This window comes from Patagioenas fasciata, chromosome 2, assembly GCF_037038585.1.
Source record: "Patagioenas fasciata isolate bPatFas1 chromosome 2, bPatFas1.hap1, whole genome shotgun sequence".
In the NCBI taxonomy this organism is placed as follows: domain Eukaryota; kingdom Metazoa; phylum Chordata; class Aves; order Columbiformes; family Columbidae; genus Patagioenas; species Patagioenas fasciata.
The window spans coordinates 9,831,379-9,854,263 of NC_092521.1; the positions used below are offsets into that span (position 1 = coordinate 9,831,379).

The 22,885-nt window shown below is 37.7% G+C and overlaps 1 protein-coding gene across 1 annotated transcript in view; it reads left to right on the plus strand.

Moving 5' to 3' along the window:
- DNAAF11 (dynein axonemal assembly factor 11) overlaps positions 1 to 18,506 on the plus strand; it is a 39,327-nt gene extending 20,821 nt beyond the window's left edge. Inside the window, exons 10-12 of the mRNA XM_065832169.2 lie at positions 208 to 303; positions 7,404 to 7,489; positions 16,804 to 18,506. Coding sequence (XP_065688241.1) covers positions 208 to 303; positions 7,404 to 7,489; positions 16,804 to 16,990 — 369 coding nt within the window. The 3' untranslated portion in view covers positions 16,991 to 18,506. The remainder of the gene's footprint in view (positions 1 to 207; positions 304 to 7,403; positions 7,490 to 16,803) is intronic.
- The last annotated feature ends 4,379 nt before the right edge of the window (positions 18,507 to 22,885 follow it).

Genomic DNA, 22,885 nt, shown 5'->3' on the forward strand with positions numbered 1-22,885 from the left:
AAAGACATGTAGATGAGGTTCTTAGGGACATGGTTTAGTGCCAGTATTAGGTTATGATTGGACTCAATGATCTTGAGGGGTCTATTCCAACCTAAATGGTTCTATGATTCTATGATAGTGATGTTTCTGCATGTGTTCTGTCCAGGTAAAATAAATATATATATATATAGTAGCATTATATACTTCAATCCCATTATTTTCTCATAGCCATTTCAGCTTGTTCTCCCTGAAGAAGTGAAGCCAGACAGCAGCTCTGCTAAAAGATCACAAACAACTGGTCATTTAGTTGTCAGCATGCCAAAGGTATGTAAAATAATCTGAGGAGATATCATACAAAGATACTTAAAATGTTGTGAGTACTTTCGGGATGTTTCTGAGTTACAGGTAACATCTGGCTGCCTAAAGTTATTCAGCCTAGTCTTTCCCATCAGGGCATATTTTCCAAAGAAGGAACATTCCAGAAAGACAATTTAATCATGGAGCCAAACCTGAGGATTTAAGACACTTTAAAGGAAGATTATGAAAATAGTGTTCATAGAACTATTTGTATTTCCATTATTTGCAACAAAACCAGCTTTTATATAAGAAAAGAGACTCTGCAAAATATGCAGTATTGTGCAAATGTGTAAGAAGATGGATTTTTTTAAATAACTGAAAATAAGCAACTTCACTACTTTATTTTTCCACCTGTGAAATAAAAAAATAAAGAAATTTTTCAAAATTTATGTAGCATACATATGTATGAAGGTTACGTTTTCGTTCAAGGACAAGGATGATCAAGTACTCTCATGTCTCAGGTGATCAGAACAAGAGTTGCTTAATTCATTTTCCCCTCATGCTCTCCCTGGCTGGAAAGGATTCACAGACTAGCTGTACCAAGTATATGTAATCATGGAGCAAGAGAGTTGTGGCAACATGGTGTTTGGCCTAGTACTTAAAGAACCTGGTTAGAAGTGATATTCCTCTAATATTCCTCTAATATTCCTAACTCTGTGCTCTCCACTCTCGCCTGTGCTCTGATGTTTGCCTGTATGGAATCACGCTGAACACGGTTCGAATCAATTGAGAATTCTACTGGCAAGTAAAAGCAAATTGCTTGAAAGTGGGTTTTGTACTCTCTTTCCCTGCCCAGCCCAATTCTTGCAATGTAAATGAGAGCAAACTGTTGGCTGTGTTCACTTCATTTCCTCTCCACTGTTCATCTTCCATGATTTCAGTATATGTAGCTTGTACACTGGATGTGTAAGTGACGTTTTGACTTGCAGGATGACATAATAAGTAGATGAGGTAGAATCTAAGGTGGAATGAGGGTATCTCCTACCCATTCCCACACATCTTCCAAAATAATAGAGAATAAAGAAGGAATGACCAGTAATGAGGAGCAGTCAGAGACATGGAGGTCAGCTTGTCTTCCTGAAGTAGGCGATGAGGCAGGTAACAGGAGGGCAACCAGCAGCCAGTGGGAGTTTAGGAGGCATTAGAGCTTAAATCCAGGGAAGATGCAGCAATGTGAACCAGAAAAGAAAGGGCAGAGGGAATCTGAGTGGCAAAGGTATCTTCAGGTTTGGGGCATAACGGGTGGGATGCTGGCAGAAACACAAAGACATTTAAGATGGGGCTTGATGTCATCTGGTGCAGGACTGGGCTCCTGGACCTGCAGAAAGAGCAGAGATTGAAGGGCTTGGAGCAGAAAGCTGGAAATTTTAGGAAGGCAGAGTTCTGGAGATGAAAATGGATTACTTGGTGGGATTCTGAGAGCTGTGGGAAAGGTTAATCAACTTCAGTATCGTGCCCTTGTGCTGTTATGCCTTTGGAGGGTTGGTCTGCTTTTAAAGCCTCTAGGACTACATGATATATTTTTGGCTTTCAGAAATAGGGTAACCCTGTCCAAAGATAGGGTTTTTCCATAGGAAAAAACTTAATTCTTGGCACTCTAGCCTTACCCTTCTGGCCCCAAGGGAGTTCCTCTGCTATCAGGCTGAGAGAGTTGGGGTTGTTCAGCCTGAAAGCGGCTCCATGGAGAGCTTATTGTGGCCTTCCAGTACTTAAAAGGAACCTATGCGAAGGATCTGGACAGACTTTTTTGAAGGATGTGTTATGACAGGACAAGGGGTAATGGTTTCAAACTATTATAAAAGAGGGGAGGTTCAGGCTAGACATTATGAAGAAATTTTTTACAGTGAGGGTGGTGAGACCCTGGCCCAGGTTGCCCAGAGAGGTGGTGGATGCCCCATCCCTGGAGACATCCCAGGCCAGGCTGGACGGGGCTCTGAGCAACCTGATCTGGGTGAAGATGTCCCTGCTCATGGCAGGGGTTGGACTGGATGAGCTTTGAAGGTCCTTTCCAACCCAAGCTATTCTATGATTCTGTGATTCTAATCTACCAGAATGTATCAGTTACATAATTTTCTTCTGAAGGAAGAACCTTCAGCTGCTATTTAGGGTCATTTATTTCTCTTTGTGCTCTGATTTAATCCGAAGACTATGCATCTAGCAGCTTTAACTACTTTTGCAGCTTCTGGCTTTTTCCACTTGTGTTTTCTTCTAATGCTCCAGTCCCAAACCATCTATTTTTCCCTACATGGACATCCTCTCATTAAATCACAACTGTCACTCTAGCATCAAGCACGCAGTTTCACCAGGAGCTTGAAGAATGCTTAAAATTGTACTCACTTGGTTAAGAGTTGTATTTTGTTAATGTTCAAAATTCACTCAGATGAGAATTTATGCGTTCCTAATTTTATTTCTTTATAACTGAGGCCTTGACATTTGCCATTTGGATAATATAGTTTTAAAATGTTTCTAAGCAGTTTTGTTTACTTTTTACTTGTTTCATTTTGATATTTTAAGTACTATCAGTTTTCTATCCCATAACCTGGTTTTATTACTCATGCCTCTTGCTAGTCTCTTCGTGGATGATCAGTGTCTTAGAAGATATAAAAATTTCAAAGTCTCTGGATATACTCAAATCTGCTCCCTGCCTAGAAAGTCATATCTCAATCAGCGAAACCAATATTATATCTTCATATCATGATTGACAACAGCCTTTATTCTGTTATTAACTTTCTCTTTCACCTACCTTGATATTTTAGCTGCACCTATCCTGAGGGTCTGCAGCCTGTTTCATCTCAGGATGCTCAGAACGTCATGATTCACAGATATTTCTGAGACCTGAGGAGAGATAAGCTCTCTAGACTGAGTGGGTGTTCTGAGCTTTGCCTCAGTTTGGTCAAAAACTCCTTGTGTAGCTGGGACACAGAGAGATATGCATGAATGAAATGCTGCATATTCTAACATCTTCCTTGTCAATGAATCCAAAAAATTGCAGCTTTGCAGGCAAGGACCTGGGAGTCTTAGGGGACAGGAAGTTGAACATGAGCCAGCATTGTCATCTTCTGCCAAAGAAGGATAATTGTGTCCTGGGCTGCATTAGGAGTGTTGCCAACAGGCTGAGGGAGACAATCCTTCTCATCTGCTCAGTGTTGGTGAGACAGATCTGAAGTGCTGTGTCCAGTGCTGGACTCCCCAGTACAAGGGACAGATGGACATACTGGAGGGAATCCAGCAAAGGGCTCCATAGATGATTAAGGAGCTGGGATGGAGCCAGGCTCTTCTCGGTGACAACCAATGGTAGGACAAGGGGTAATGTGTTCAAACTGGAACACAAGAGGTTCCACTTAAAATTGACAAGAAACTTCTTCTCAGTGAGGGTGACAGACACTGGACCAGGCTGCCCAGGGAGGTTGTGGAGTCTCCTACTCTAGAGACATTCAAAACCCACCTGGACACCTTCCTGTGGAACCTCATCTGGGTGTTCCTGCTCCAGCAGGGGGATTGGACTGGATGATCTTTTGAGGTCCCTTCCAATCCCTGACATTCTGTGATTCTTTGATCTCTCCTATGAGGAAGTACTGAGAGAGCTGGGACTGCTCAGCCTGGAGAACAGAAGACTTGAGGGGATGTTACCAACATATGCAAACACCTGAAGGGAGGGTGCAAAGAGGATGGAGTCAGACTCTTTTCCGTGGTGCCCAGTGACAGGACCAGAGGCACAAACTGAAACAGGAGGTTCTCTCTGAACATCAAGAAACACTTTTGAACTGTGAGGGTAACTGAGCACTGGCACAGGTTGCCCAGGAAGGTTGTGGAGTCTCCATCCCTGGAGATATTCCAAAGCTACCTGGACATGGTCCTGGACAACTGGCTGTATGTAGGTGGCCCTGCTTGAGCAGGGAGTTGGACCAGATGACCCCCAGCAGTCACTTCCAACCTCTATCAGTCTGTGATCCTGTGAACTTCATGGATCTGTGAACCAAAGATGGATTTGTGCTACTTCATAGCAATTGTGTGTAGCAGATATAAACCTACTGTTCTTTGTTCTGTATTACAGTCACAGAATCTATTATCTTCCCCCAGGACTGAATTAGAGTGTGCAAATTATATTTTTGGGATACATATCCTTTTCAGATGCTCTCTTTCCACACAAATTTTATTGGTATTAATAAGATGTAACTAGGAAGCAAAGTATGATGAATAAAGATCAGCAACAACTGGAAGGCCAATAAATACTTTTCTTCCAGATCAATATGGCTGAGATTATCAACAATGTTTGAGAATACTAATTTGAGATAATCAGCTTCATATGAATTCCTGCTATAAAAAGAAAAAAAGAGTTTCTGCAACTTCTTTCAGGCTGTATAATTGATAAGACAAATCTAATGACTACATTGCACTATATTTAATCTTTTTGTTCCTGATAAACAATTATTTCAAAAATAAAATTATTTGTGACTTGATAAATGGCTTAGCACATTCGTCCAGTAACCGAAATGCTAAAAATGCTATTAACTTAAAAATAGTCTGCTAGAATATGCTTTTTGTTATATTATCCTGAAAAGACCTCTCTGTTCTCAATAACAGAACAGAAAGCTGACAGGATTCAGTAAGGGAATTTCACTTGCTTTAGTGAGTTTCTGATCAGATTACTAAACCTTTCACCATTCATCTTCCAGCTGGTTCATAGTTCCCTCGCCTTTAAAATGAAAAACAAAAAGTCTCTTTACTTACCTCTCTGATGACCTTGCCATGCCCCATATGTTGGAGATAGTAGATTCCGCATGAAGTAAAAGAAAGACAAATTATTTTTGCCTTTTCTGAAAATATTTTTCTTAAATATAGTATTTACTGCACAGCAAATCACTGCAGAATGGGCGTCTTTCTAAGGCAGCGCCTACCAACATTTTTTGGAAGGTCATCAGAATAAACTGAAGGACACAACATTCAGTGAAATGAGATAGAGACACTTTTAAAGTGTAGTGTTTATACTGTAATAGTCATCTATACGAAGATTTTGTATGAATAAGGAATTGAGAGCGACTATGTTGTACATGCTTCATATTTTGGTAAAAATATTTGTGACATGAAGCTTTACGAACTTTGAACTTCTATGGTCTGGCAGTGTCATCTTCGTGGATAATGCAGGAAACTAAAACCTGAGAGTTTCTTTAGTAGACTTTGACCAAAATTGACATATTAAATCAGTGATTTTGTAAAATGTCATCAGTAGGTTACATCAGTAGCATTTTAGTTAATATCTTGGAAACAAGGTCAAAAAACAGTGTTATTAACAAACAGTTTTTTTTAGGGTTCTGAGACATTCTGTGTCAAGTTTTAAAACTCTGCTTTCCTTATTTTAGTGGATCAGAGAGCAAAATCTGGACTTTTTTATTCTTTATTATATAAGCAGTCACAAATGAATTTTGACAGCTTTTTATTGCCTACGTCTTCAAAAACATTTAGAAACATGAAGATCAATGAGAATTAGATTACTTATTAATTTAGAAACAGGAGTGGTGTATATTATCCACGTCAATGTAAAGGTTATTTGATAGGTTTTCATTAAAAATTCTCACTTATCTAGGTATGGTAAATGCAGTAATATGTCATTACCGTCAAAGGCATGTGGAAACTTATAGCTGTGGAACCCTGGAAATCTGTTCATCCTTCAGAATAAATGTGTTTCAGGGGAACTTTGTTACTCAGTGGAATTCCTTAGGAAAAAAGTGTGACTGAAAAATGACTCAGCTTAAAAATGTTTTCACGTATTTATTTGATTTTCTCAAATATATTCCAGATTCTATTTAACACATCTGTTTCTAGAATGCTCTGATAATGATCTTAAAAGAACTGTCCTTTTTGTCTTCTGATTAATGCAAATATTAGCCATAGTTTCATAGAATCACATTCAGAAAGCTTTATTGCATTCATTTAGTCTGTCTTCTTGAATATCACAGGCTTTAAATTTCATGCAGTTATCTACTGAGCCCAAAGTTTTATATTTGGCCACAGTTAAAGATGTGGCAGTTCTGTTTTCCAGAAGAGTTCTCCTCACTTGATCAACATCGCTAAGAGATGGACAGTCAACTACTGGCTTGACAAAGATCACATACCATTGTGGAATATGGATTTGTGTTTCAAACCCAGGAAAAATTGGAGAGTATCACATAATTTTTTTCTTGAACAGAGGCAGGAGGGCATCTTTTGAGTAAAAGAGCTCTTATGTCAACCAGTATATGATAATTGATAGTGGATATTCTGCAAGGCAAATCCTATTCCTCCTCTAAGTTCCTGGATTGCTCCTTGTTGAGGAAGAATCTTCTGTTGATTGAAGAATCAGCAAATTTCATCACCAACTTCCATGATGTGCTCTAAAGGCAAAGTAAAGAACATTAATCTCAAGGGGATGGAAGGAATGAGTTATTGTTGTAAGAACAGAACACCAGAGGGCTCCTGAGGAGAGAGGGAAGGTCCAAAGAAACAAATTTTCCTTCACCTGAGTACAAACAGAATCAGAGAGCATCAGCTCTTTGACAATGAATTTCAGAAGTGAATGACAGAAGCTACAGGATCTGTTTTATTTCTTGCAGATTTTAGAATGGAGACTTTAAGGAAGGGTCTGGAACAACTACTTTCAATTCAGTTGTACTAGGAAATAATCAATAAAATTAACTATATGGTAGAGTTCTTGTTCTCCTCCTTCTTTTCAAATTCTTAATGGGTCCCTCTCCCATGATGTTATTGAGAAGGGAATGTGTATTATTAACATAGTACTACAATAGATAGCATATACTGAATTACAAATATATGCATGTATTTAAATACTGAAATAGATATATGTATACTCATATATATGTATTAATATAATTCCATTCAGATCTTTTGGTTAAAACTGCCTTATACTTGTATTTCATGCTGAGTGATAAAAATCTAACAGAAAGAGTAAATATCACAAGAGAAAATTTATTCAGACCCTCTTAATTCCTCTGGTTTTGAGATATTCTTTAAATGCTTGTGAGCATAAATATCAACTATTGAGACTTATTTTCCTGTCTGTTGTGTTTTAGGCTAAAGAAGTAATCTTGACTAAGCAAAAAGTATCGACTTCAATTAAACATTCTGGCTGCAGTATATTGCAGAACAATGCAATAAGGTAATTCGTTTTCATCTTTCTTATTAGTTATCTTATTGTCTGTGTGTTATTCACATACCAGAATATACACTTCTTATTAAGTTATTGTTGAAAGTATGAAAATATTGATTTGTAGAGAGCAAAACTATGACTAAAAGCTTTAGACTAATGGCCTGTCTGGTGCTGTTTATAAAACGATCTGCTCCAATAGCAGAGCCAAAAAAGCACTTATTTCTGCTGCTCACATTGCGCCATCAGGTCATTCAGATTATTAAACTGGTATATGCTAAAACTAAAACACCAGCTAAGAATTGCCTCTGCAGAGCTCCTTGCTATGTAACTTGAGTTTGAAAACCATTTAGAAAGCCATGATTTTGAATCTCTCTCATGAACGTATTTGCTCACTGGTGTGAAGGTTGAGCTATTACAGTAATAAATAGGTTGAAAAAGCAATTCTACAACATTTTATAACATAGATACATCCCAGTAAACGTGATGTAAACTCCAGCTCTTGAGGTATCGTTGTTAATGACTGACAGAAACTAGAAAATATCAGTAATGTACTATTTTTTGTTTTTACTCTTAGTAAGTGATAGTAGCCATTGCTGTAGACACTAGGGTTGATGGACATTTGGCCTAAGTACAAATACTACGATATATCTTTTAATCTTTCCTTTTCCTCTTGTTATAGGGTATCATATTCATACCAAAATAAGATGTAGTAACATCAAAGTTTGTTAAGCCATGTATCTGTTTATGTTTGAAATGTTGCATTTGTTTCCTTCTTTGATTTCATTGTGGTGAATGTTGATAGAAAGGCTAAGATGTTACTGAAAAAAATAACATTATGGATAGTCGGTATTCTCCTTGGTCATTCTTTTTGGTCTCTTTATTTAGGATACTGGCAAAAAGACTCTGCAAGAGTCAGTTGTCATTAATTCTGCTTTTAATTTCTTAGTTTTAATTAAGATCAGTCATGACTTCTTTTCTTGAGTGACCTGTGTAATAACAATAGGGCAACTGTGAAAATTCGTTGAGATTCCCAGTGAACCACAAGCACAACTCCTTTTCCTCAGGCAGCAGTGATTAAAAAAGTGCACCATCTTGATTACTGAGTAATTCAAATGTTTTTAAAAGGTCCAAGCCAAATGGTGGATACTTACTCTCCGTGATATTTGAAATGGCACTCAGGTGAAGTCCCTGATGACTGGAAAAAGGGAAATGTTGCAGCCATTTTTTAAAAGGCATTAGAAAGGAGGACCCAAGAATTACCAACCTGTCAGCCTCACCTCTGTGCCTGGGAAAATCGTGGAATGGATCCTCCTAGGAGGAGGATCAAAGGAGTGTCAAAAGGAGCATGACCAGCAGATCGAGGGACGTGATTCAGTCCCTCTACTCCACTCTGATGATGTCCCACCTGGAGTCCAGTCCTGAAGCCTTCAATTCAGGGGCTGGGTCCAGAGGACAAAAATGACCAGAGGGCTGGAGCAGTTCTGCTATGAGGGCAGGCTGAAAGAGTTGGGGTTGTTTAGCCTGGAGAAGAGAAGGCTCCATGGAGACCTCTTTTGACCTTTCAGTACTAAAAGGGAGATTATAAGAAAGATCGGGACAAACTTTTCAGTAAGCCCTGTTGCCACAGGACAAGGGATAATGGCTTTAAAACAAAAAAGGGTCGACTGAGACCAGATAAAAGAAAGAAATTTTCACAATGAGTGCGTTGAAATCCTGGCCCAGGTTGCCCAGAGAGGTGGTAGATGCTCCATCCCTGGAGACATCCCAGGCCAGGTTGGACAGGGCTCTGAGCAACCTGATCTGGGTGAAGATGTCCCTGCTCATGGCAGGGGTTGGACTGGATGAGCTTTGAAGGTCACTTCCAACCCGAATTGTTCTATGATTCTATTCCGTGATTCTACTTTGCAAAAGGAATGGGGTTTTTTTTGTTGTTTTTTATTTTTATTTTTTTATTCACACAGAAGTGCAGCTAATGCTTTAGACACATTAAAAGAAATCAGTTAAAAAAGAAAGTCTTAATTTTTTTTTTCAGTAGAAAACTAGATCTTCCTTTTTTAGGTAACTGACATTATCTCTCTCCCAAATGGATTCTGCCAAACAGCAAAAGAGTTGGCAACTTGTGTATTAGGAATATATAGTTCCTTAGAACCCTTTGTATGCCTTTAGTTTTGGCTACACAGTAAATGTTTAAATAGAAGTAGTAATGGCAACATGGATGTAATGGAAATAATAGTGTGAAATGGTCCACTTTCCTGCTAGCTGATGAACTTAAGATGCTCCATGGCATAGCGAAACTCCAATACTTTGTTTTTTATTACATTGCAGTTTTAAGTATTTAGGAATAAGCTTACTGTGGATTTTTGCACAAATTTTGCTGCTAAAATATTACAGGAATATATATCACCAAAGTAGAAGTAGGAAAAAAGTCTTGTTGAGTTACAGTTCTTACTAAAAATAGTAATTTTTGACCTCTTCAGTTGAAAAGTCGCTGACTAGCCAGATGTTAAAAATTTGCTGAATAGTTGTCTCTTAGATTACAGAACATTCGTTACCATGATTACACTTGACAGCTGCAGATGTCTTAGCTAAATGCTGTCAGACATAGAATCTGTGAAGCACTACATCTGTAGTGCTTTAAATCTCTTTAATTCTTGTTAGCTAGATTACATGATGATACTGTCGTTAGTTCTGCCACGTAAGAGAGATTTCGTCTGTGACTGTATACAAAACTGTAGTTCAGACCTTCAAAAAGACAAGTTTTTATGGGAGGAATTTGACAGATTGATTTATGATATTTATAAAGGCTCTATTAATGTTGTAGCTGAGTTTGCTGTTCTTTACTGTAACCAGCCTCAGGATTGATCTGTGAGATACAGAAGTTGAGCTCACCGTGTGAGCGTAAGAGAAATTCAGATGTAGGTAGGAACTGACTTTCCTGAAGTTACACTGGAGTTTTTAAGAGTAACGGTTACATAAAGTCAATAATCCTTGTCTCATACCCTCAGCTTTAGACTATTCTTCCTTTAACATGTTGGAAAAGAAAAAGAATAAATAAAACTCAAAATGTTTCTAAATGTAGATATACACACACTTGAATTCTTCCAGTAAAGACAGTTGCATAGGAATATGTGAGAAACACTATTTTTTGATTTTGTGGGGTTTTCTGTTTGGTTGGTTGGTTGGTTGGCTTTTTGTTTTGGTTTTATTGTAGATCTTTAAATAGAGAGGTTGAGAATTACAGCAAGGTAATGGATTATTTCTAAGAGTCAAAGGAACAGAGAAGCAATTTTTAGGGTACTTCACAAAGCAGAATTAAAAACAAATCAGCAAGCTCTGGTCTATACACACCTTTTGTGATGAAATAAGGAATATAAGATAGAGGTGATTTCTGTTTGAGTAGTTCAAGCATTACAAATCTGACTGCTATGTGTGTCTTACTTGTCTTAGCTAAGTAAAATTGCACTGGTTGACTAAGCCAGCAGGTGCTCTAGAAAATAATGTGTAATGCTTTAGGTTAGAAATCTGATTTACATTCAACTGGAATCAGTTCTTAGTGATAGTATGTAATTTCTGGCTTTTTAGGGGTTGGTGTTTCTTTTTGTTGTTGTTTGGTTTGGGTTTTTTCATTGTTTTTGTTTGGTTTTGCTTTTTTTTTCTTATTATTTTTTAAAATCTGGATTCTTAATGGGAAACCAAAAAGAAGAACGCTGCTCGAATGTCCACCACTGTCTGCTGCTACACCCATAAATGCTTTTGAATACATTATCCAGCCACATTTCACTGGTTGGGAGAGACACTGAATATAAAAAGTTGCCTGCAAGTGATGTTCAACTTGAGGCCAAAATCTTGGATGTTTTTAATCACTGTATTGGATTTTAAATTCAACCTTTTCCTAGTGAATGTGTCATCATAAGACTCATTAACAGAACTTCCTCTATAGTTTATAGTTTCACAAGGATAAACAAGCATTAATTTACTTTCCTTGGAGAACGTTTTATTTTTAGGTGAACTTTTTTCTATTTATTAAGAAGCAAAGGGTAAAAGTTCAGAAAAGTCTCTACATTCGTCTCACTTGAGATGTAACAGTGTTGCTGAAGATGAGACACACTGCAAAGCTCTGGTTTACTGGATTATTCTGATTTAGCTTGGTTCATTTTGGTGGAGGAGATGCAAAGAACAAATTTGTGGGCATAATTTGTAGATGTAAGGGTAAGAATCTTTCTTGGGGAGTGGGGAGTCCTAATTTGGATCCTTGAAAGAATCCTTGTGAGGTGTGGGAATACTCCCTTTCTATTAATTAATGGCTGAGAGTCTCTTCCAGTCTTACATTTCTACACACAGAGGGATAGAAGTGTGACAAGTTGAAAAGGAGGGAACTTCATAATGCAAAGAAAAATACAGTACAACAAAATGAGAAATTTCCTCAAGACTTGGAACAGGAGGTAAGATGAGGCCAGAAACTGAATGGAGCTGTAGGCAACCTCACCTGAAAGAACTGCAAGAGGATTTAAGTGATCTTTCAAAACCCAGATTTGCTTCTGTGTCTAAACCAAGCACAAATATTTTAACTTGAAGAAAGCTCAGTGCATCTGAAATGTGACCTGCATGAAAGATGAACTGATATGTGGAAAGATCACAAATGGCAAATCAGTTATCAGTTCTACTGAGAGGTAATGTTTGCCTTCTATAAATACCCGGAAGAAGTTGGTAAATCTTGAGAGTTGAATAGATTTGCAGAAATAGTAGTTTCAGGCTATGCAGTTTGTTAGCTGTTGTGAAGACATTGAGAATTTTTACAATACAAGTTACATTGTCTGGGAAAAGAGGAATCATGAGAACTTGGCTTCTTAACCAGAAAGTGGAGTCAGATATGACTAAGTGACCTATTAAGGAGGCTTTTTATTCATATTAAAGTATAGGTCCATTTGCATTCTCTTGGAGTCCTGAAGTGAATCAAAGGAGAGGGTACACATCTCTAGCATTTGACTAATGAGAAGAACAAAAGGTGGAGTCCCTTAGAAGTGATTTGAAAATTAATTTGCACACACAGGCATCTGGTAATCCATAACTGTAACAAGGGCAAGAAGACTTCAGGAACGTGCCCTTCTGGAGAAAAGCATTTTCAAGAATACTCTTCAGTTAATTCTTGATCACTGCAATCTAAAGTAATGTCTGGTTGTCCATATGTGACGTGGACAAAAGACCAAGGGCAGAGATGTACTTTAATGTCTCTTTGTAACATTCCACAACTTTATAAACAAAGTCTTAACACCTTGCTAGAGTGAAATGTGTTTTCAGTGTAAACTTCCATGATGTTTAAACATTAGGGACTCAGCTTTAACTGACAAATTTAACAGTGCTTTTTATTTTCTCTGGGTTAATCAAGGAGTGAAAATAAGATGGTATTATAGCCAGATCTAGAAATTCAGGGTCAATTTGCATATTGCAGGTATTGCAGCATATTTCTTGCTAACAAGCAGGGTGCGTTTGAAATTTACATTATTGAAGTGCAAAAGAAGGCAAGGGATAGAACAGTGGAGTTGAAAGTGTCACAGTGACTATGATTTTCTGTCTAACTTTTAGAAACTTAGATGCCAGTACTATATATGCACTCAGACTGATTAATCCAATTTGTGTGATGCATTTGTCTTTTAGAACAGAATGACCTAGGTATTGTTAGCCTTTTATTTATCAGAACTTTTTACCACTGATTTTTTAGTTCTTCTTGACTGTAGTTTAGTCCTTGAAAAATGAATTTGATTCTACCAGCCATTGTGTGTTCCCATCTTCCCAATGATTCACTGATTTTGAAGATGCCAGTTACAGCTTCAATTCAGAGAGGCCACTTACATGCTGAAAGATCACAGAATCAAAGAATCACAGAATCAACTGGGTTGGAAAAGACCTCAGAGATCATCAAGTCCAACCCTTGGTCCAACTGAAGTGCATTTACTAGATCATGGCACTAAGTGCCATGTCCAATCTCGGTTTAAAAACCTCCAGGGCTTCTGACCTCCAGAAGACTGAAAAAGTGCCTCTCCAGAGCTGTTGTTTGTAATTTATAAATATCTTTGGAAATTCTGATTCCAGAAAGGAAACTTTCAATCAGATGTCAGAAACAGTATATTCTGGATCAAGCATATGAGAAATCTTTAGCAATCTGAATTTTATTGAAATTCAGAAGTTGAAACAGGGAAATGTAACTGTCAAATCATTAAAATATCAAATATGGGTATTAAGAACTGTGTGAATGAAAGTGTAAATTTTAAAACTAAAATATCAAATTATCAGATATGTGCTCTGTCACACACCAGATTGTTCAGCAGGCTGCTATAGTTATACAAAATGGAAAGACTGACCTTCTTTATTATGGAGTCTTTTCATTTTCTTTTTTAAAAGCATTGCTGATCTATGTGGAGATAGAAATAGCCTTTCCAAGGGAGAAAAAAAAAAGCCAGGAAAAAAAGAAAGGATTTAATCCAGTATTATTTATTTTTGTATGGCGCTCTATTCTTTAGACCATAAATTTCACTTGAGTAGAGAACACTCAGCAGTAGCTAGCAGTGTGAAAAACTGTGAACTTCATTTTGTTTAAAAGCCTGAAATTGAAATAATTTGCAAACATCGAGATTTCCAGACATGCCACAGCTGGTCCTGCATGAAGTATTATTGTTTTCATCACTGTTGTCTTACTGTTGCTCATGGAAGAGCTTCAGCAATAAGGTTATTTTTATTCTACTAAGTAGAATTGCCTGGAAAAAATGTTTAGATGACTTAAAACTCTTTTTTTTTTCCAAAACGTTAGTCCTACCGTCATCAATACCCAGCCTCTTTTCGCGTAAATTACGTGATGAGAGGGGCAGATTCTCTGCAGATGTGTGTGTCGTAACTGCATTGACTTCTGCATAACCAAGTCTCATTGTCAGCCAACTGCTTGTATCGTGGTAGTTGAGAAAGCACTATGGAGCTTTACTAAACAAGGATGGAATATTTGACCCTGTGCATATAAGTACATAAAAAATCACTTCCTTTTGGGAAAAACATCACCTGAGCTTGATTCTTGGTCTTTCATATTGTCTGTTGTTAAGATATACTTCTCGATAATATGTGCTGATTAAATTTGGAGAATGAAATGATGCATATAACCATCATATAATACATTTCTGGTGTACTGAAGTTTAGTCTGATACTAAGCAAGGAGGTATTCAAACTCTATAGAGTTTATTGTATTTTTCTGACTAGCAATTTGTACAATTTTAGAGCTGTTAAACAAATGTAAAATACCACTACTAATGAAAATACTTTAAATCAAGGAAAATATGTTCTAACATTTGAGAGAAGCACAGGCTGAGGATAATTCATTTTCATATTTATGCCTGGTTATTTTTCTTCTGAGGTGCTTCAGATCAGTGATTACATTAGGATTCTAGACAGTGTGCCCTCTTTGGGATCTCCATAATAGCTATGGATAAAGCGATTCCATGTCACAGCACATTTTATAAATTACACAGAAAGCAAAAATATCTCTTACCTTTTGGAGACGAACATTTTCTAGGATGTTGCCACAAATTGAATCCATTTTTATTTCCTTAAACTGTATAGTATAGGAAAAAAAATTAACCTTATATATTAAAGAACATTCAGGGTAAAGAAATAAGAGTTTTCTTGTATCTGTCTTCATTACCGATAAAATTCTCCACCTAGTTGTTTTTGTTTGTGCCATTTTTCGGAAAAGGTTATACCTATTATTAATTCAGGGTGTTTCTCTGGTCATTTTTCACTCCACAAAGTGATCAAATAATTCTTATTGCACAAGAAAAATCTAATAGCATAAGGAGAGAGAAGGAGAGGAGAAGGGAGATGGAGAGGGAGAAGGGGAAGGAGAAGGGGAAGGAGAAGGGGAAGGGGAAGGGGAAGGGGAAGGAGAAGGAGAAGGAGAAGGAGAAGGAGAAGGAGAAGGAGAAGGAGAAGGAGAAGGAGAAGGAGAAGGAGAAGGAGAAGGAGGAGAAGAGGAGGAGGAACCTCCCATGTATCCCTCTATATCTCTTCTCCCCAGGACGGGGATCCCGCACACAGGTGTGGCTTGGGACATCTGCTCAGATCTCACGGAGCCTTGATGGAGAAGCGCTGGCAGAATTCAGAAGCTGCTTGGCAAAACTTTCTTTGTTTTAACAACTAAAGATGGTGTATTTTCAGTTAAAAACCTTTTAATATACTTCATTTTTGTTACCTGTGTTGTCATTAAAAAATACATTATTTCATCTGGTGACTTTGCTACTTTTTTTGGTTATCTTAGTTCTAATGAGCCTTTCTGATCTCTGGGGTAAACATGTAGTTTTCTCACATCTTTTAAGAGTGACACACTGTCTTTTGTAATGTTGAGCTTGGAACTTTGACCCAAAGTAGCACACAGCATAAAACGAAAATTAGTATAGAGATGTACAAATCATGTTGGAACTTGCAGAAATTAGAACATCCATTTCCATTTTACCATTTTTCATGTAAACAATTACAAATTACTTGAAAACAGGCTAGATTTTTTTTTCTATTTAGCTGTTGACCTCCTGTATTAGAAAAGAGCAGTGGCTTTAAATACTACAAGACAGAAAGTATAAGAGTATTTCAAATCTTTGGTCATAATTTGAAGTGGATAGGTTGCCTCAATGAGTGGCCTGTACATATTTCCAAGTGTGATCTAAAAGAATATCCTTAGTAGCAACAGAGTCTGGAAATTCTGTTATAACTCCAGCCTTTCTTATAGATATAGATATATATCTATTTTTTTTTCATAATACAAATATGGTGAGGATTCATATTGCCAAAACATTAGAATTGGCTGATAAAAGCAAATAAGTTCATACAGTTATATTTGCTCTCTAAATAAAAGTATTCCTGCTTTCCAAAGATGTATCTCTCACACAGTCTGAAGGATCTGTGTTAAAAATGAACAGAAAAAGAGCAAAAAATCCAATTAGATTAAAAAACCCCTGTCATACCAAAAGCCAACCATTTGTAATGTGATACCAGCAGTCACCATGTTCTGATAGAAAGCAAATTGCAGATGTCAAAAAATTAACTTTGGATGTTTGTAGGTCAAAGATTCTTCTGTAGAAAATGTTAGAGATTTGATAGTACTTTTCTGTGTTTACACAGTGTTTTTTTAAAACAATCAATTTTCAAGCTATAAGAACACTTAATTCTGGTTTAATTGGACTCAGTAACAACTCTCACACTGAAGCCAACAGGTTTATAAACAGGCGCCCGAAACAGTTATGTTTAATACTGAAAATAAGTTTTTTCCATTTGTTTCCCTCTTGTTTCAGGAGTGGACAAGTTGAGAAATTAGAAGTGGATCCTAGTAAATATTCATTCCCTGATGTGACAAAGATAATCCAAGAAAAGGAACGAGTTGGGCAGGGACCTATTAAGCTACAACCAGAGAAGATTCCAAAGACTGAGAAGAGTTATGTTGATTTTGAAAATAATGAAGAAGTTCCTCCCTTAATCTGAAACATTCTTAAACATTCCCTTTATATGTGGCATGTATGTTTGAGATGTTTCCATGACCCCATGTGTAAAGTAAGTATAATATAGCTGAAGTTTGAAATATTATTACGTTTCTTATCAATAACTTTGTTATGCCTATGTTTTCTGCAGTATTTTCTGTTGTTGTTACCTTTCTTATGAATAACTTTGTTATGCCTGTGCTTTCTGCGTTTTTTTCTGTTGCTATATTACTATAAAAATTCTTATTTTCTAGATTGTTTACTTAGTAAGTCTCAAATCAGAATGGGAGCCATGTAAGTCAGACTTTGTCATTTCTTCAAAGAATTTACTGTCTAGCTTGAAAGATGACATATTACTGTAGAAAAGAAAGCACTTGTAACAAGATTTATGATTCTTCTGACTAAACTGAAGATAACAAAAATCTCTGTGTATCCCTTCAGTGTTTTCTTTTTCATGAGGACAACACTGAAAGAAAACGATATAGTCTGGGAGTGAGAGACATTGCTCTAAGCCACCATGTATCAGTGAATTTTCCAGAGTAACGCAGAGCTCCTGGATTCTGGAGCTGGTATAACAATGCTGCTCCTTGAAGATTTTGGGAGAGAACAATTCCAAATGTAGTATCTCAGCTGTGGCACCACAGGGAAGCTGGGAGATATCAGCCAGATCATTTTTGTTCTTCTTCATGCAGCCTCTCTAAAGTGTTCCAGCTTTTTCAGGATCCCATCAGAGAATCAGTATTCATTTTTAGCTGTTGGAGAAAAATAGCTTGAGCAGCTGTAGTGGGATGATCTTCTTCCCTACCCACCAGTCTATTTGTAGCAACCAGAAGCTCCATTAACATAGGGTTTTTTTCCCTCAGCTTCTGGACTGCCCCATGAGTCAAACAGGCAACATCAAAGAACAAATGTATACCGGGTTACATTAAAAAATTATTGCAATTTAGCAAGACCAATTTTCTTCTGTTTTTATTTTTATTCCTGCCCTGATTTCCTGAGACAACAAGGCTTATGTCATTCTTAACTCTGTTTTTGAATGCCATTTCTGTTATTTTCATCTTATTTGACAGAAGAGAAAGGTCACAGAAATACTCAGCTCCTCCAAATTTAGTGAAAAACATCACTGAGTACCAAACTGGGATTCTCTTGATGTAACTGCTGTTGGGGAGACACAACTCAGCCATTAGGTGTTCCAACAGGAGCCACTCGATTAATCAACATGTTGGTGACAACTCTTTGTGCAGATTATCGTTCTTGCCCAGGTGGTAGTTAAAGAAAGTAGGAGTCACGACGATAGGGTTCTGGGAACCTGGGGGAAAACTGAGGAGAGTGTTGGAAGTGTTTAGGAAATATGGTTAGACCTTGAGTTACTGTGGATGGAAGAGGTGGACATGGAGAAGACAGTGGGATTTTGCAGAGGGATGGTCACAACAAATATTTCTCAGTTGGGCAATTGTTGAAACGAGGAATATGTAGGGGACATATGGCATAAAACCATAGGAAATCAGGCCTTGTTCGCTCTGTTGTCTACAAAACAGTGGATTTAGGGATATATATGTGCTTGAATAATTCTTTGTCTCTTTTGACCTTCTACTTGGGCAATGACTATTCAATGCTATAGTAAAAAAAAGATAGATTTGGGCTTTTTTACAAATTTTAAGGCCATTGTAATTTCAAAGCAACATCCAATAACAGCAACAAAAAGTGATCTATGACCTACATTACCTTGCTTATGGATTTAAAACTGGTTTTATATAAAGGAAGAATTTGTTTGGTCCTTCAGAAGGAAACTGCTACTGATTTAAACTGGCTTTTGCTTCCAGCCAAAAGGGACAGAGCAAGTGAATTCACCTCAGGTAGAATCAGATAATATTTTGTGGTTAGATCTTGTTTTCATCCTTAAGATAGAAAATTAATAAGCTTCATTTACAACTGAACCATTAAAACTCCACCTCAAATATGTTGTTTAAGTAGCAGTCCCGGTTCAGTTAATGCCCATAATATCCCTCAGCACACAATCAAGTTCATGATACATTCTTTGAAAACCGTCTACCGAATTGTGAAAACCATTGTGCAAAAAACTCAGCAGTTAGAAAGAAAAACATTGCTATTAAATTCTGAGGTTTTTTAGCCTCTCTAAAGTGCTTATTGAGTCCCCACAGATGTTTAATGTAAGATAAAGATAAGTAGTTTTTCTTCAAGTGTACTGAAGAGAAGCAGAATAGATCCATCTTTTTAGGCTGTTGGGCTGAACTGATGCATTTTCTTTGGTTGCAATTTGAAATGGATATAGGATAAAAAAATCAAGTTTCATACTAACACTGCATATGATAAGAACTGATAAGAAAATGTATATATCATAAAGACACAAACCAAAGTTGAGTTTGAGCATCGTCTGATCTATCGTAGTATCTTCTTGGATTTTTCTTGTGCACTGACTTGATTTTTCTGATTCCAGAATAAATTATTTCATAGTATAAGCCTTTCAGCCCTGAAATCTACTTAATCAACTCTACTTTGGTAATTGGAATATAAAAACATCTGCTTCTTTTGCAATATACTCCTAGTCGCTATAAATTCCTAATCATGTGGGCTAACTGTGAAAAAGACAGTATTATGTTTTACTTTTTGATGTCACTGAACAGTTATATGATCATAAGGATGAGTATGGATCATTTTCTGGATTTCACATCAAAACATCCACATTGGAGATGTTACATGGTGTCTGTGCCCAGGTGTTGGCATCAGGGGCTGCAGGGGCCGCTGTGTGGAGAGACCAGCGCTGACCCATGATGGACACAGCCGGTCCCAGACGGTTCCAATGGCCCCGCAGCCAAGACAGAAAACAGATAATGTCATTTTCAGCAGTCAAATGGGCAGTTTCTGTTGCCATTCCTTTTAAGTCTACTTTCCTTTTTTGTGTGTGTGTAAATATGAATTTTTCTGTCCCTGAGATGGGTGAAGAGGAAAGGCTCCGCAACCTTTTCGAAGATAAAAATCAGCCAATTTTGGCAGTAGATCCAAAAATTTGCCTCCTGTAGTTTTATTGATTCCTGTGGGGATTTCCTGATGTTTCTAAGAAGCAAACACATTGAAGGCCTTCCTCTTTTTCTTCATTGATTATTTCTGAAAATCTTGTAAGTACAATCCACCTTTCAGACATCCAGCCAATTTGGATGAACCTGTCAATAGTTTCAGAAGGTTGTGGAAAACAGGCATCCATACAGTCCAACCATGTAAGTTTATTTCATTTTTCGCTAAGCAAAGAGCTGTACACTTTGACCTTTGCTATCAAACCAAAGGATAATACAATTGGATCTTTCTCCATTTCAACTCAGTTCTCTTTTTCATCTGGTTTCTTAATAGATATATAATGCTCTGTTTTGGGAAAGAAAGAGCAAGATGTACTGAGCTACAGTTACGTCTCATAGGAAAAATTAATAGCAGGTGCCAAAGATGTTCAAAACCCGTCTGGACACCTTCCTGTGTAACCTCGTCTGGGTGTTCCTGCTCTGACAGGGGGGTTGGACTGGATGATCTTTTGAGGTCCCTTCCAATCTCTATCATTCTGTGATTTGGAACTACTGAAGAAAGAATTGTTTCACATGGTACCATGATCTTGGGGTCCAATCTGAAAACGGAGTATATTCAGTGATACAGCTTCAGTAAAATTCTCAGTTGGGTATGGGCTGTGGAGAATAGAAGCAAAGGCTGAGTGCAGAGGAACAAAGTGTACAAGCACAAGGTGATACCACAAGAGCATAAACACACTTCGCAAAATATTATTGATCACTAAGGTGATGCAACTTTGAGAAAAGAAGACATAAGAAAGAGGACAAAGAACACAGGACCAACATAGATAAAATATCCCTTGTATAGTGAAAATGTGAAGAAGATAACAAAAGAAACAAAAGAGAGTTAAAGCCCCCACAATGAAAAGATGAGCAAAGAAGGAAAAATAGCACCCGCATTGTTTCCCCCAGTTAAGGACCTGACAGCTGATCAAACTGTTGTGCATCTGCAGCAGGTTGCTCCTCCCTGCAGCAGGAATAAAAGTGCTGCTTTTTGATTTGCCACTTGCCTCATTCTGCCACTGCAGACTCAGCAATTGCATGTACAGAATTATCTCTTACTACGTAATTGGGTTAAGTAGATTAACGTTTCAGAGAGCACTGTGTGCATGTATATTGTGATATTTCACCTCTGACGGGATGAATTTAAACAGTATGCAGTGGATAGATCTATTTGTCATTCAGTAGACAGGAGATGGATGGGGTTAATGACGAATTCTAATATTACTGAGATGAAAAAGGATGTACAGCAGCTCAGGAAAGCACATGGATTTGCCACAAAATCTTCCTGTTGCTTTAAAACTGAGTGATGCGATGTAAGTTTTGGATTTGCACAATCAGAACACGAGACTTTTGTTGTTGATATGAAAGACAAAAGGAGTCCAGTTCCTCCCAGGGCTGAGTAGTTTCAAGTAGGTCCTAAAAAAGCAAAAAAACAGGAGAGAATCTCTTCACTATTATTACAGTGTAAAGCAACACTGCACTTACAATTACAGCTGTCTGGCAGAAGAACATGCACTAAAATAGCAAAGCTTGATTCAGAACTGCCTTTTGCCTTACAGTCATAAATGCTGAGTGTGGATATCTGAATATACCCTGTATGGGTAACAGTATCGGACATGCAAAATGTGCTTTCCCACTGCATGTTTCAAATGATAATTCCCATAAGGGCAAACTAGAGAGTAGCAAATACATTTCTTACTGGTTAATGTGTAGTGAAAGAAAGCCATAGGGTAGCCTGAGCATTATTATTTTTCAGAATTGTTGCTAAAGACCAGGTATTAGCTGTCAAAGCTAGAATGTGTTTGTAACTGTAAATTCACCCAGACAAAATCACAGAATCACAGGATGGTTGAGGTTGGAAGGGACCACTGGGGGTCATCTGGTCCAGCCCCCTGATCAAACAGGGCCACCTGCAGCCAGTTGCCCAGGACCATGTCAAGACGGCTTTTGAATGTCTCCAGGGACTGGAGACTCCACATCATTCCTGGGCAGCCCATGTCAGTGCTTGGTCACCCTCACAGTACAAAAGTGTTTCCTGATGTTCAGAGGGAATCTCCTGTGTTTGAGTTTGTGCCTCTGGTCCTGTCACTGGGCACCACTGAAAAGAGCCTGGCTTCATCCTCTTTGCACTCTCCCTTCAGGTGTTTATATGTATTCATAAGATCCCCTTGATCCTTCTGTTTTCTAGGCTAAGCAGCCTCAGCTCTCTCAACCCTTCTTCATAGGAGAGATGGTTCTGTCTCTTCATCGTCTTTATGGTCCTTTGATGGACTTAACAGATTGAAATTAGAAGGAATGAGGAAGGAAGGGAAATAATGATATTCTCCACTAACCCAGCCATTGGAGATGTTACTTCTGCTCATGGTTTCCTGTATCATAAAGTGAGTTAGACAGACTGGACAGTTACTTCTGACTTACAAGCCCTTCCTGTACACTGCAACAACAGAACCCTTTCAAAGAGTAGAATCTCTAACAGAAAGTGTCCATAAAATCCACACATTCATTTGAAGAAACTCTACCCCTAGAGCTCCTCTATAGAAAAACCCTGACTTGATGGGAATCAGCCAGAAATCAAGAGTCAAAAGCCAACTCATTTAAGGAGATGGTGTATTACAGGACCAGCCCTCTACTTTGTCTTGATATTAGCATAAGAGTTAGTCGTTGGATGAGTTCAGATCTGCACACAGTGGCAATTTTTCCATATAGGTCACTGTATGAATGTATATCAACCTATAAGAGACTTTTCCCTTATTTGACAACAACTTTTCTACCATGAGGCAGAGGAAAATCATAATGACCAAGTCCACACTGGGAGCTGTAATGCT